Below are 16,085 nucleotides of genomic sequence, written 5' to 3' on the forward strand. Positions count from 1 at the left end.
GAAAACTGAATGCCATTAAAAATTATTTTATACCAAAGTAGAATAAGCCAGTGAAGTCACATTCATAAGCAAAGAATTAGAATGTGGAATGATATTTCCAGCAAATGTTCTGGCTAATTCATTTAGAGGTAGTTTCAAACTAGCTAGCCATTTGGCATTTTCTCCTTTGCTATCAAAGAACTCTTAAGTTTTTTTTATTATTCTTGTAATAAAATACCTTTTCTTCCCCCTTTTTTTAGACAAATATCTCTTGGTGCCATAGCACATGGATTTCAGGACTGCATGTGAAGAGGTAGTGCAAATCTTCCTAACTTAAGTATGCACACATGTGCTAGGTTATTTTATCTTGTTTATTTTCATGATAAATATTGTATGGATTATATGAATTATTAAATGTAGGTTTGCACATTTAAAGATAAAAGAAAATCAGCTTTACAGGGGAGGGGGAGGATTCTTCTCAAGTTCTCATTCTTTGGATGTTTTTGTGTTTACAGTATCAAGCTTCACACAAATGCAAAGATGATTTTAACACAGCTACACTTCACTTAATATCGTATCTCCAATCATAACCATGTATAAGAAAACAGTGAACCATTAAAAAAAACTCTGTATGTGTTCATGGGCATGTTTATGCATGCATTGTTTTTATCCCTTTTAATTCCATGCTGACCATTGGACTATGAATGTGGTATGCAAAGCCTTTATTTCTCATTTTCTTTATCTAGCTCTTTCTACATTTGATCCCTAATTTTCCACTTCCTGCATTTTCCAGATTCCAGTTATCATTAAGAACTAATGATAAGTAATGCTATAAAATAAAATAGTGTTAAATATGAGTAATAAAGAATGAATTTATTAGTATTAACCCAGAACCAAAGAATACGAGTTTTAATTGATAGGAAGATACATGAAGCCTACATAGTAAAAAAAAATGCATTGCTAGCGGTAGAAAAAAGCATATGGTCCCTCAGGACAAGATTAAAAATAGTGAATGAGTTAAAGTGAATGAGTTCAATCTTACTCTAGTTAGTCTGCATGGTATTATAGAAGGTGAAGGTGTTTCTAGAGAAACTCCCAACGAAGTTCTTAATAAACATAGACTACAGGAAGAAAAGAAGGTGTGATAGAAGGGAAAAGAGTAATAAGGCAAGTTACAGGATGGCAAGGAAGATACATTAAGGTTGGAAGGTGTTTCAGACCCTATTCTCACTCAAGAATAACGTATAACCTTTAGAATAAGATTTTTTTTAAAAAAAATTGATAACTGCAGTGCTTTCATCGTTTTAATTAGTGAAAAGGAAAATAACACCCTTGTAAAGTTCTCCAGTTCATTCATCTCTTAGAAGTGGGTGAGATCAAAACACAGAAATCTCAAAAGGGCCAAACAATAACAGTTGGAATACATTCGCTAGTTGACTGTTATTAGTTATATTGAGCTCTAAGAAACAGTACACAATTGGGTCATGCTGTTTGACTCATCAGGCATATATAGCCAAAGAGCAGTCTATGAAGCTCATCTGTCAATTCCCACCATGGGGAATTGAACTCAAGGGCCACTGCACTGTTTAGGTGATTATATACAATGCATTAATTTTAGGAGCTATCCAGGTTCTGGTGCTCAGGAGTGTTGAAGGAAGGGACAAATAGAGTCTACCTTTAGAATGGTCTATACAGTGTACTTCTTTTTCTTAAACTCTCAGACCAGAGATATAGATATTATATTCTGTCATGCCCTAATGAAAGGTACATGTACAAAAGGGACAGAACTCATAGAAAACCTCTTACGTGAGGGCATGATGTAATATAACATATCTCTCTGGCTTGAGAGCATAAGGAAAGGAAGAAAAGGTCTATAGACCATTCTAAAGATAGGCTATTCAGATATTACAAACAGTTTTGAATTAGCCAGCTACTGTAAAAGGTGGGAAGAGACAAAAGCTCAGGATGTGTTCTTCTAAACATCCCTGAAGTACAGTAATGTGCTATTGCAATGTTGAAGAGCAGAAGTGAGATCAGAAGTTGATGCTACTGATAATTAAAATGTCAAGGTGCATAATGTTTAAAAGATCAGTGTGCATTATAATAGATCTGAAAGAAATTAGAATTCTATTCATTCCAACGGCTAAAAGCTCTCTTATTTATATACATCAATGCTTTTTAAAGTCAGAACTGGAATAATAGTTTAAGGATGTATTGAATAGCTGCAACTGTTGTACTGTGAAATAATACTAGGGGTTCATATCACTAGATTGTATATAAGTTTGCTGGCATATATTTTGTTTTTGCTTTTCTCATGCTTGGTTTCCCTATTCATTCTGCATATGTTTTGCCTGTGTGCATCCCACCGCTCACTCCTATTTTAATTTCATTGTGATGCTTAATTAGGCCTACTGTATAGTTAGATGCTATTTAATTCTTGCCCATAGCTCTTTTCATAGAGCTTCTTGGGAGGTTTTATAGGCTAATCAGCCAGAAGAGTAATATATCGTCAAGTAACACAAAATAGGGAAAAAAAGGGACGCGGTGGCGCTGCGGGTTAAACCGCTGAGCTGTCGATCGGAAGGTCGGCGGTTCGAAACCGCGCGGCGGGGTGAGCTCCCGTTGCTCGTCCCAGCTCCTGCTCACCTAGCAGTTCGAAAACATGCAAATGTGAGTAGATCAATAGGTACCGCTTCGGCGGGAAGGTAACGGCGTTCCGAGTCGTCATGCTGGCCACATGACCCGGAAGTGTCCTATGGACAACGCCGGCTCTAAGGCTTAGAAATGGAGATGAGCACCGCCCCCTAGAGTCGGATTCGATTGGACTTTACGTCAAGGGAAACCTTTACCTTTACCTTTAACACAAAATAACTATATAAACTTTTTTTTTTTGGAGAAATGTTATCTCAGGCAGCCAATCAAATGGAACTGTTCTTCCAAGATATGAATCAACAGGTGTTTCTGCCATCCAACCTAACCTTATCAGGTGGAGACCAATAGAATAAAAATGTGTCCCTTTAAGTTTTCTTCCATCATTCCTTTTTTCCTCTCTCCTGAAACCTATAGCTTATTCTCTAGGCTGCCACCATGAAGTTGAAATGCAAAGAAAGAAGGAGCATTCCTGAACTATATAAGGTGTGAGGAACCTGGGGTCAGGCATAAAATTCTAAGATTGAGAGCATGGCATAGATTCTAGGTCTGGACGCAATACTCAAACATGAGCTTGCTGGAATTGAGGAAACTTAATATTTGTTCCAGTCGGCTGACATATTGGCTGTAGGTGTTTCAGCAGTCCTCCAGGACTACTTCTCCTAGTATTTAGAACAAATATATCTGAAGGCTGGTCTGGTTGAGGAAGGGTACCAGAGTCTAGAATGGACTTAATAGGTTTACAAAACTTGTTCCTTGTTTCAAAAAACAATTAGCTTCCCTCTGGGATTTCCATAGTTGGTTATGTATGCAGCTGGCAACTCTCCAAAGAGGCTTTGAGATGTTGGCTACCTCTGTCTTAGATAATAAAATTTGGGGGATACCTGGATTTAGAAAAACAATCCATGTGTCACTACTGCTTCAGAGATTTAAGAGAGAGAAAGGGGCTGAAACCAGAGATCATTGTACCCTCCAAACATATCAACTGCCCATTCAGGAAATCTAACTTGTACCTAAACTCCAGTGAATGGAAGGAAAGTGTCATCATAATGATTAGCCAAATTATTTTCTTATAAACAGAAGTTAGAAAAGCTTTGGAGTAGAAAATCTACAACCTATTGTAGGTTGTACAACATTTCTAATGGCCATGGTGGCCTTGTTTGGAATATTTCTTTCCAGAATGGCTGTGGATTGATTTTAATTAATTAATCAATTCACAAATCTAGGCTATGGTCCGAAAAGCACTTGCAATGCATTTGTTTTTGTACATTGAAAGAGTTATTTACTGGATTGTAATAATAAAACAGAATGATCATGATTGGAACCTTTCACAATGTTTCTGGATCCCAGTTAAGGTTTTGGCTCTTGAGCAATCTTAATATTTTTAATTAGATAAATCAAGTGCTGTAACCTTAACATAAGTTTATCAGGTTAATGTGCAAATTGTATTGTATCTGCATATGTAGTATGACAATGGGTATTGAAACATAAGCCATGGTATTGTAAAAGGCTAGTTTTGCTTATGATCACATTTTAGAGGTTTTAGTCCTTCATCCATGTGCAAAGCCCGGATACATATTTAAATGTTACTTAATGTCTGAGTTTCCAAAAGAAATTTTTGCCATGCATCTGTTTCAATATTATGATTTACTTTTAATAATTGGAGGGATTTCAGTGGATATATTTGAGCATCATTTGAGAGGTAATTTATGTTATTGATTTTCCTAAATATTCCGGTTTAAAAACTAAAGGAAACTATTTTTGATCCTTTAATATAAGTAGTCCATAAACAATTTGACTACTAATAAAACTTTTTTCTTCTTCTGCCTTTTAAAGTCAAAGACAGGGATTTGTTTGCTACAGGATGGTAATCAGGAGCCTTTCAAAGTGCGGCTGCACTTAGCCAAAGATATTTTGACAATTCAAGAACAAGATGTCATCTGTGTGTCTGGCGAACCTTTTTATTCTGGAGTAAGTAGCATGCTTTTCAGTGGCTTCCAGATTAAAGCTATTATATATTTTGAGCTTTTTGGAGTTGTCTTTCACAGAGAAATATCAAAGTAGACAAAGTGATATGTACTGTGTTCAGAATAAATACTGTGCCTTAAAAAAATAGGACTCAGGGAGATAAATCAGGAAGATTTCCTGTTCCGTTTATGCATTTCTTCTGGAATAAGATCTCCTAGTTTTTGGTTCTAGGCTTGCCTCTGGTTTCCTTTTTCAGTTCTGATCAATGGCTAGGTCCATGTCTTCTTCATTTTACATTGCTCCCCACAATCTGATTCTGATGAGTGCAGATAGATAGTATAAAAACAAGTTACTAGGGAAGTGACATTCAGAGTAAGCAGTCATTTCAAGGACTTTTGTAAGAATGAAATAGAGTAATGGGGTAACAATTTAAAAATGGCTTTGTTTTAAGATAAAAAAAAGTCAGAGAAAAAAATAGCTTTCTTAAGAACACACTGAACAGCACTTGGTAATTGAGATTAAAATGTTGATTAAGCAAGTAAAGATAAATAAGGAGGAGCCATGAATTAAAAACTAAATATTTCTCTTCCTAAATTCATAGACTTCAAGTTGAAAAAGATTCACATTAATAGCTGAAATAAATGAAAAAAGTTGAAGATGAAGAAGTCAGTGAGAAAGGAAGAAAATAAGAAGAAAATAATGGCAGAAAAGGGCAGCTCTGAAGAGGAAATAGACAAGAGCTTTTCAAGAACGAATTATGCTTAAGCCAATATAGAAGGCACTATGGCAGGGAAGGCCAAAAGAGTTGACATTGCCATACTATATATACAGTACATATCTGAAAATAAGTCCTGTTGAGTTAAATTGGATTTAATTCTGAGTAGACATGTCTAAAATTGTGTTGCACATTTAGCTAAAGAATAAGATAAGAACACATATTTATAATGGAAGAAATGAAATAAAATCACAAAATCACTTAGGAATTCTAATGGATTAGACCTGAGGTCCATCTGGATTAGATAGGTTTATTTAACCCAATATCCTGTTTTTCCCACAGAGATCAGCTGAACACCTAGGGAATGCTTATATGCAGGAAACTGGTCTTCAAAGGCTAGTATTCTTAGGAAATTCACCATTATGATCAGTAACTATGGATTAATTTATCTTCATGCATTCATTTAATTTCCTAATAATAAAGAAACACATATGACTAATGGATTTCTATCAAAAGACAAGCCCCTGAAGTTCAATATCCTCAACCCCTTTTTCCCAAAGGACAGGCCTTTTTGGGTTTTTTTGGAGGGGAAATATAATTAAATACCTCACTGATTCCAAGCTGAACGATTTATGCTGTTCCTTCAATGCTTGCAGCAGAATGAAGATTAAAGCAGATTTTCAGAGAGCTGGTGGACTCATTCTTACTAGATATGTAGAGACTAGCTAGTGAAGGATTTGGGCTTACTGGCCCCCTTTCATCATTACGAAAATAAATGATGAATATATAAAGTGCAAGGTTTCTAGCATCAAAGAAACAAATGACAAATGACACACATACACAATGATGTCATCTTTCTGATAGCTCTTACTGTAGTTGCCTCAATTGACCTTTGAATGCTATAAATTACTATGACTTTTAACCTTGTATTTCATGGTGCTGAGTCTCCATTTGTTTTACTGAAGAAGAATCTAAGATTTTTAAAAGATCACTAAGCCATAAACCTATCCTATTACCAAATCATATCTGGTTTTACATATTAAAAGATTCACAATTCCCCAATTACTTTTCTCTAATAAGCTAGAATGACTATTACTTATATTCTAGTTGACATTTAAATAATGACTTGGCATATCTGGATAACATTTTAAATTTTCTTTACAGTGATGTACTGTATCTTGTCTTTTCAGAATGTTATTGAAGAAAATGTAGGAATTTGTCACAGGTCTTTATATTCATTTTTTTCTTTAGGAAAGGATCCTAAAAAACAAGATGTTCACCCTTATTCTTATTAGTTGCCAACATAGCACCTCTCATTTGGCCACACACTGGTCAGGTTTGCAGATGATACCAAATTATTCAGTTTAGTGAAACTAAAAGTGACTGAAAAGCTCCAGATTCTTTTAACTGGGTGGATGGTCAACCAAATAGTAATTAACTATGGCTCTGTTTAAATAAAGTGATACACTTTGGGGTACAAAACCTAACTTTATATATGCACTTCATATTTGTCTCTATCCAGGAAAAATAATGTAATTCTGACAAGGAAAAAAAAATCACTTTAGAGTCATAGTGGAGAGCTCAATGAAGATATTATCTAAGTGTGTGACAGGTATGAAAAAGGCAAATCCATGCCAAGGATGATTCAGACTGAAAATAGAACTGCCAACATGGTACTGCCCTGATACAAATCTGTAGATATTCCATATTGGGAATATTTTGTACAGCTCTAGTTGGTATGTTGTAAAAAAGGATATATACCTGGAAGAAATGCAGAATAGGCAAACAAAATGGTTAGGGAACTTGAACATCCTCCTCATGAGAAAAGGCTAGAGCATTTGGGTCTCTTAACTTAGAAAACTGTGGACATAGTCAAGGTATCTAACATGGGGATGTGGTCAAAGTATATAACATCATGGGCAGTCTGAAGAAAGGGGACATATCTTTCAGAACACTAAACAAGAGGTTATTCAAGGAAGCTGCTTGGAAGATTTAAAAGAGACAGTGGTTTATATGTTCTTCACACAGAATATAATTAATCTGTGGTGATGGCTATTAATTTGGATAACTTTAAAGAGGATTAACTAACTTCACAGAATACAGGTCTATCATCTTGAAGTGTCAATATTACACTTATACCTGCTACATGGGAACAATGTTGGAAGGTAAGAGCTACTCTCTGTGAATTTGTTCAATTTCTTTTAAAGCTATCAGTATTAACCGCCAACGCCACACGTTAATTATGCCTATATACACCTGGTTGGCCCCTATGAGAAACAAAATGCTGAATTTATGTGGGCTTTGGCCCAGTCCAGCAGGGCTATTCATGGGCTTTCATGCTGACTTAAAAAGGATTGCTTTGCACTGGTCAATGGAACATTTGAGAAGGCCTCATTTCTAATTACAGAGATTTAGATGTTGAAAAATGACTGCATATATATCTTTGTGTTATATTTTTATAGCTGGATCACCTAGAATTCCAGAAAATAAATGAATGAATGAATGAATGAAATATATTACTTAAGTACTGGTAGTCCTCGGTTAATAATGGTAATGGGACTGAAATTTCCATGGCTAATCAATGCAGTCTTAAAGTGCGACATCATGTGACTGCATCACTTAGCGACTGCAATCCCAGCACTCCACGTTGCCATTGTTAAGCAAGGATCGCAGGTCACTAAGCAAGGACCTCCCTGCATCTTCCTGCCAGCTTCCAACAAGCAAAGTCAGTCTGAAGCCGGCAGGAAGTTGCAAGTCCCGGACTGCTTGCAGGCAGGCTGATGGGCAGGTAAGTGGCTACTGCTGGGTGCAGGAGGGTGCAGGAGGAACCAGGGCAGCACGGTACGAGAGTGTTGGGCTTTGGGTGACTGCTGCAGGGTGTGGGAGGGTGCAGGAGGGGCTGGCGTGATGCAGTGTGAGTGTGGAGTTTGGGTTGGCTGCTGCAGGGTGTGGGAGGAGCCAGTGTGGTGGGGCTTGTGGTGGCTGCTGTAGGATGCAGGAGGGTGTGGGAGGGCCAGTGTGGCACAAACAGGCAAGGCTTTGGGTGGTTGCAGGGTTGGGAAGACTTCCCAAACAACTTGCAACCTTCCCTGCTGGCTTCCCCATTGACTTTACTTGTGGGAAGCTGGCGGGGAAGGTTGCAAATGGTGATCATGTGACTACAGGACTCTGCAACTGTGATAAGTGTGAGCTGGTTGCCAATTACCCGGATTGTGATCAGGTGACTGTGGGGGAGCTGGGACGGCCAGAACATTGAGGACCAGTTATACGTACCACTTGTTCAGTGCTGTCGTAACTTCAAATGGTCATTGAATGAGTGGTCATTAACCAAGGACTACCGGTATTTGTGTCTTGCAATTAATGATTGACACTTTAGGTAAATATGTTTTGCAATTTAATAATTATGATGATACATATATTATATGAAATTCAAAACTGATTATGTAGCACCAAAGCCAAAAAGAGTCAGTGCAGTGTGATTGTATCTGTTTTTAAGGAAATATTTAAAATATTTAATAATTATATAATTATATTTAATTATAATTATATAATTATTAAATTATATTTAATATTTAATAATTAAAAGGAAATATTTAAAAAAGAAATCTGATTTCTTTTCAGGAAAGAACTGTAACAATTAGAAGACAAACTGTAGGAGGATTTGGATTAAGTATAAAGGTAGTATGGTATCCTTCCTGTTGATATATGTGTGTGTGTGTGTGTGTGTGTGTGTGTGTGTGTTTGGCATGGATTTTATCTTTTAGGGAATATGTTTAATAAGAGCAAAGGGTTTTGACTATATTCTTATTTGTCCATTCAATGTGTCATGAAAAATTTTATTAGAGGTTTATTTACTTTTACAATAGGCAAGCAGCTGAAACTGTGGTCTTTTGTTAAGTGGCACTTAAAATGTGTATTAATGAAAGCTGAATTAAAATAGCTGTCACATTGCAGCCAATGAGTTAATCAACAATTCTGCATTAATTCCAAACTTGCTTGCTAATGAAGACTGAAAATGTTATTATTTTTCCATTATCAATTTTGCTAAAGGTAGGTATATTAAATTATACAACCATCTTAGAAATGAAAAGGAAAAGGAAATAAGTTGAGAATGCTATGCTGAAATATAAGGCAATGGGCATTTCCTTATTCCTTTGTTATAAACAAAAACATGTGTCACTATAAAACAGAGTGCTCCTGAAAATTATGTTTTACTGTTCTTTAATGCAGCAAGAGATAATTATAAAGCATGAATGTATTCTCCCCTGAAATAATTGCATAAAGCATGAAATAGGAATGTATCAACAGGTTGTTCTGTAATGCTTTTAATATTCATTTTTATTTACTGAAAGTTACAGTCAAAGCATTAATATTTGCTGGTGTTTCTGCAAATCAAAAAATATCAGACTCTTAGGAAATTAGGTTTTGTAGTTGCCTTTTTTCTGCTTCTTGAGTTCTTCTAATCATTGTTCCCCATTATATTTTTCAAACCTAAATGTGTGATGTGATTAGCTGGCTATCTCAAAATGGAGGCTAAGGGTCTGGTGCAAAGATGCACAGATTCCTTTGCACCCTTGTCACTTTTTGGAACTGGCCATGATTCTGAAGACTTATTGTTCAGGTGTTATCTTTGTTTGTTGAATCCAACACACAAGAAATGGCAAACAGCTCCTTCTCTTTTGTATGCATTCAGTGTGAGATAGTCACACTGGTGACATCGCAAAGAGCTGGTTTCCATGCATTTAGTGTGATTCTCTGCAGCAGAGAGCTTTTGTGTATGGATGAATGCTTTCACCATCAGAGTTCCAGTTCACATGGAAATAATAAGGCTTCTCCCTGCAGATGACAGCACTTTAAGCATGAAGATTGTATCTTTATTTATACCACTACTGTAACTAGGAGGAGGAGGAGCTGTTTTCAGCTCTTTGCATGTCACGTTGAATGTGCAAAGACAATGACTCAATGGGCTTATCTCATTAGCTTCTCTCTTCTTCCTCCTTTCATGCCTCAGAACAATATTCCCCAACTCCTATAAATTCATAACCTTCTTCCTGGCTTCAGAATTACATCAGTGGCTACTTCTCTGAAGGCCTCCATCAAATCCTAAGTTTTTAAAAATTAGGAAGTTTATTTATATTGGCTTTTGATACTGCTGTCCTGATTGTTGCTTTGAGCTTCCACTTAACTCCTGTTCTCATTTTAAGATTCTGTGTTACCAGTTTGGTTCAATCAAACTATACCAGCAATTGTAAATCTGTTTTTCTAAAGAGATAGATGGTGTTCATTTTCAGACCAATTTCTAATACAAAGAAATTCACATGAATATTGATTGTAGGTTTGATTACATATTGGTTGTGATCCATACAGGATAGTTCTATTTGTACATATAAAAAATCTCAAAAAGCTAATAAATATTTAGATAAAAATGTTTTCTTAAATAACTCCCAAAATGCTATTCTTGAATAGTGCTTTCTTGGTGTTGAAAAGTCAAACCGGGTTGTCTAAAAAATAAATCATTTTATACTTTCAAATCCAGCCTGCCTGCCTGCCTGCCTTGCAATATGAATAAAACAGAAATGTGACTAATTTATTTTGCTTTTCATTTTTGTATCCCTCAGTGTGAAACAATCATCTTCGAATTTTAATTTTTTGTTCCAGGTTTCCTATTCATTTTCTTACTGACTTTTGTGCATGTAAGAATGGAAAATAGAAAATCAAAAATAACCAAATCGCATTTCATTTAATCTAATGTCCAAAATCATCTTCCATTGTATGCCTTTGTTTGTATATTCCTTACCAGCATGAAAAGAAAATGCTTACAGCATCACCCATTTCAGAATTAGGCCCATTTGCTTTTCATAGTGGGTTTGATACCATAATATGAAAAATCTGGAGAAACCTGTGGTGAGTTTGCATTCCTTTGTCAATAATTTCTCATTTTTTTTGTACATGCGCAACTCTTTTGATATTGCCAACAATATTTTTCCTCCTTGACAAAAGGACTGATTGCATTCATGTGATTATTAACAAAAAGGATGATGAAAAGAGATATTTTACTAATTTTGAATTCTTTAAATAAGAAGCTAAAACTAAATAAATGAAGAAATACAGTTTTTATAAGTTAACAGTAGACTCAATGAAGTATGATCTCTTTATCGCATAGGGAGGAGCGGAGCATAATATTCCTGTGGTTGTTTCCAAAATTTCCAAAGAACAACGGGGTAAGTTGTTATTCAGTATAGTTAACTTTTTTTTTTCATTGATTTACAGTCTGTTTTTGGGGGGAGGGATTTCATTACAAATGCGACCACAATATTTTTAATGGCAGGAGATTTCTGTTCATTCATTCATCCATTCATTCACTCATTCACTCATTCATTCATTCATTCAGTTTGTATGACTGCCTACTCACCAAGTGACTCAGAGCTACAAACAAGGGCTAAAAGCACTAGAATTCAAAAAAAGAAAGCAATAAAATAGTAACATAGATCAATGCAGAGACAAAACACCCCCCTCCCCATAAAATTAAAATGGGTTTATATAATATCCTGGTCCAGTTCCTTGGAGATGAACCAGATCTTCAGGGTCTTCTTCAGGGCTGGTGAGATCAAGGCCACCTAAATTTCAGGGGATACTTGATCCACAGAACAGCTGCCATGACAAAAAAATACCTTTTGGATCCCATCAGATCAGACAGTTTAATTGCTGGGACCTGGAGCATCTGAAGTCTTGGCAATTTTGTAGGGTGGACAGAGATAACTGGAGACAGTCCCCCTTTTATTCTCTGTCACATTTCTTAGTTTGTGAACATGTAGACTAAGATTGTTCTTTTAGATTTTTTAGGGAAATCACTTAAGGCACTGGTTTGGCTATGGGATAAAACTGTACTTTTTTTTCAATCATTTTTCACTGTTCTGTTTACATATTGCCCCACTGATGCTACCAATGGAAAATTATAGAGAAGGATGAAATGAAAAAAGTGTCCTTCCTTCTTTTCTCCCTCCGTCCCTCCCTTCTTTTTCTCATTCTTTCTCTCAGCGGAACTCTCAGGGTTACTGTTCATAGGAGATGCAATTCTACAGGTAGGAAAACAGATTCTCCTTTTGGCAGATCTTATTCATTTATTCCACCTGCATGAAAAAGTATAAACCCCTTTCCTCAAATTATTATTTCTTCCTCAACAGATTAATGGAATTAATGTAAGAAAATGCAGGCATGAAGAAGTGGTGAGCTTTTATAATACTTTCTAACCCATTTCAGTTTCTAATGTAAATTAATGTAACTGCACTTTTATTAAAGTGTTCATTATGCTTCTAAGTAATTTAACTCTTTTTTATTCTGAGATTGTTAAATGATTATAGTATTTGGATAGTGTACCTCTTTCATTCATGTGACATCACTCATATTAGGATTTTGCCATTGTTTCATTTTTTCTTTATTGGAGGAATTTTGTAGGCACAGAGTTATGGGAGAACATTGACTTTTGCCAGTGCATTTTCCCCATTTTTTTAAAATTAGCAATGACATTCTTTTGTTAAGCCTATTTTACTTTAAATCCTACAGGAACAGGGGGAAATGATCTTTTTCTGTCGCCTGTAACAGTTGAGACTATTTCCTTTCTGCCTAGTTTGAGAATCTCTCCGTGTCGGCTTGGAATATTGCAAGGGAAAAGTAAACCCTTCTGTTTTCTCATATAGGACTCACTTTAATAAAACAAATAACTGTGTCACTTACAGGGTAGCAATTTATTGTGAAGGTGTCATTTTAGTCCTTAGGGCTTTACAAGGACGTTAAAACTCTTTCCTCATGCTTGACATCTAGAAGGTACGAGACACAAGATAAAAGGGTCAGAGAGACAAGACAAAATCAAGACAAAGAATAAACAGTTTTTAATAAGTTAATTACAGATATAAAATACATATAAAAATGGCAGCCTTGATGTACAGATAAAGGAGACTTTTCACTTTCACACCTCATTATACCTGTTATTTGAATCGGAAGTAAAACTCTCACTTGTGCCAATAGGAACTTTTCTTCAGTGTAAATAGCTGGTATGGAGGCCCAGGTCTGGTCCAGATTGCTACCACAATGGGAGATAAAATGTTAAAGTCTCTCTTATCCCAAGTACTGATCAAGGTCAGATGACTTCTTGTTATTGAGTTCTAAGGTCTTGTTGCCTGCCTGTCTTCTATTTTAGTTAGCTACTTAAAGGCAGAAGGAGTATAACCGAGGAATTTAAGAATGTGTTCAGGAATGGAATGCAACTTTTTTCAGCCAGGGACTACACATTTTAAAAATAAAGTTTATTTATTTACTATCCCACTTTTATTGATCTAGTGGTTAAGGCAGTGGGATAGAAACCAGAAGCCTGTGAGTTCTAGTCCTGCCTTAGGCTTGAAAGCCGGCTGGGTGACCTTGGGCCAGTCACTCTCTCTCAGCCCAACTCACCTCACAGGGTGGTTGTTGTGGGGAAAATAGGAGAAGGAAGGAGTATTAGGTATGTTTGCCACTTTGAGTTTTTTATAAAAATAATAAAGGTGGGATAAAAATTAAATAAATAAAAATAAATAATTCAATGCAGGGAACATACCAAATACTCCTTCCTTCTCCTCTTTTCCCCACAACAGCAACTCTGTGAGGTGAGTTGGGCTGAGAGAGAGGGACTGGCCCAAGGTCACCTAGCCGGCTTTCATGCCTAAGGTGTTGTCTGAGGGCTACAGCACACTGTGGAATAATTGGGGATAAGATTTTTTTTTCTTTTTTTACTTTCTCTTACTGGTCGTTTGGGTCCCATGTTACATAAGACATGTATGCACATATTTGTATATAAAATATACATAAACACCCAATAAATATATGAGGCCAAACAGTGGCTTCTTACACCCATTTTGCTCCTTTAGAAGCAGTGGAAGAGGCAGAAGCAATATATAAACTGGGGACAGGTGGCCACCTGCCCCTGCTTTATGATCAGGATGTAAAGGACTTAACTATTTCTTTAGATAATTAGAGCCTTCTCACACTTTAAGTTATGGTACAAACCACAGACCAAGGGACTGAATGCTTTCCTTTGATATATGCACAGTGTTAGTTTATGATACAAAGCATACACTTCTACTGTATTAAACCTAATATAGACAACTAATCTACTTGTCTGTGCCTAAGTATATTTATAAAAAGTGAGAATGGTACAGTGATAAGTGACAACATTTAATCATTTTAAGTTTTCTTTTTCCGTTGTGTTTCTTTAACTGCCCACCTTTTACAGAAATAAAGACAGTATTACAACAGTCTTTTCCAAGCCTTGTAATTGCTCCCTTTACTGAGTTGCTCCTCCAGCTCTCAGTCCTTATCAGTTCATAGGTCAGAGAAAACAATTACTTGTTGCTGGCTGACTGTAGCTGATCTGCATCTTTGGAAGCTTGTGAGGCTATAAGGCTCTGCTACTCTTTCCCCCTACAGTAGCTTCTGAAGCGTGTTGCTCACTCCACCAGCTGTTTTAGTCTCACCTCCTTCATGCACAACTATATGCTATAGCTCTCCAGCTATAGCTCTCCAGCTCTCCTATCTCTTCCAACAACACCCACACCCTTGAGCATTTCTCCTTTATCTTCCTGCAGCACAGGCTGGTCCTTTGCTCTCTTAAAGTCCCAAGGAACAATCCATAGAGAGGGAAGGCACTCCACAAGGAAGGAAGGTCAGCAAACTTAAGTCTTTCTTTCCAGATTCCTTCCCTCTTTTATTGAAGGTCCCTGTACCCATCCAGGTTTTGTCCTCATTAGCACTTTGACCTGATGGTTGTAGTTCTATACTCACTCCATAACATGATAAGTAGTCTGCTAGGGTGTTCCATTTTCCAGCTTGATGTTGGATGGTAAACTTATATGGTTGTAACAATAGATACCATCTAGTAATCCTTGGGTTACTGTCCTTCATTTGGTGGATCCACTTGAGTGGCTAATGGTTGGTGATGACATGGAAATATTGTCCCTGTAAATAGACTTTAAGCTCTTCAATATCCCATCACAGTGCCAAGGCCTCTTTTTCAATGCCACTATATGTTTGCTGTCGTGTCTTGGCCAAGTATATGACAAGATGATCTCCATCATCATAGGCCTGTACTGGGGCTGCTCCTTGTCCCACTCCAGATACATCCAGGTAAACTATGAAGGATCAATTGAAGTTGACTCCACATAGACCAAGTTTGCTGCATAATGCATTTTTCAAGGCCTTAAATGCTTGATAACATTTAGGAATCCACTATACCCATTGTTGGGTTCTGTCTTCCGTGTAAGGTCTGTAAAAGCTTGAGCTCAAGTGGCAAAATGGGGGATAAACCTACTATAATAGCCTACCAAACCTAAAAATGACTTGTCTTGCTTTTTGCTCTATTTTATCTAAGGCTACTACCTTTTCTATATTTGGTTTTAGTATCCCACCTCCTACTATCTATATACTACTAAAATTCTCATTGTGTTTATCTGTTTGTACTCTCAAGTTAGCCCAAATGGTACATTATACTGCAACAATTTTTGAATCAAGCTACCCAAAATCCACTAACTTAAAGAATGCATATAAAATCTGGGACCGATTACTTCTGTGGAATTGAAATTCCCACAATGTTCAGGTTTTTTTTGCAAAGTTGTGGCTACTGCAGCATGCCCATGGACACGTAATTGTGATTTCTGACACTCCCTGCCAGCTTCCCATAAGCAAAGTCAATGGGAAAGCCGGCAGGAAGTTGGAAGTCACCCCCACTGCCTTTTTGCCTGCCTAT

General features: G+C 36.6%; 1 protein-coding gene across 2 annotated transcripts in view; it reads left to right on the forward strand.

Moving 5' to 3' along the window:
* The first annotated feature begins 265 nt into the window (after positions 1 to 265).
* SNTG1 (syntrophin gamma 1) overlaps positions 266 to 16,085 on the forward strand; it is a 137,507-nt gene continuing 121,687 nt past the window's right edge. For both annotated transcript variants that reach the window (XM_063299275.1, XM_063299276.1), the window contains exons 1-6: positions 266 to 292; positions 4,465 to 4,599; positions 8,933 to 8,989; positions 11,475 to 11,532; positions 12,350 to 12,393; positions 12,496 to 12,537. In XM_063299275.1, coding sequence (XP_063155345.1) covers positions 266 to 292; positions 4,465 to 4,599; positions 8,933 to 8,989; positions 11,475 to 11,532; positions 12,350 to 12,393; positions 12,496 to 12,537 — 363 coding nt within the window. The remainder of the gene's footprint in view (positions 293 to 4,464; positions 4,600 to 8,932; positions 8,990 to 11,474; positions 11,533 to 12,349; positions 12,394 to 12,495; positions 12,538 to 16,085) is intronic.

Source organism: Candoia aspera, chromosome 3 (assembly GCF_035149785.1).
Source record: "Candoia aspera isolate rCanAsp1 chromosome 3, rCanAsp1.hap2, whole genome shotgun sequence".
Taxonomy (NCBI): domain Eukaryota; kingdom Metazoa; phylum Chordata; class Lepidosauria; order Squamata; family Boidae; genus Candoia; species Candoia aspera.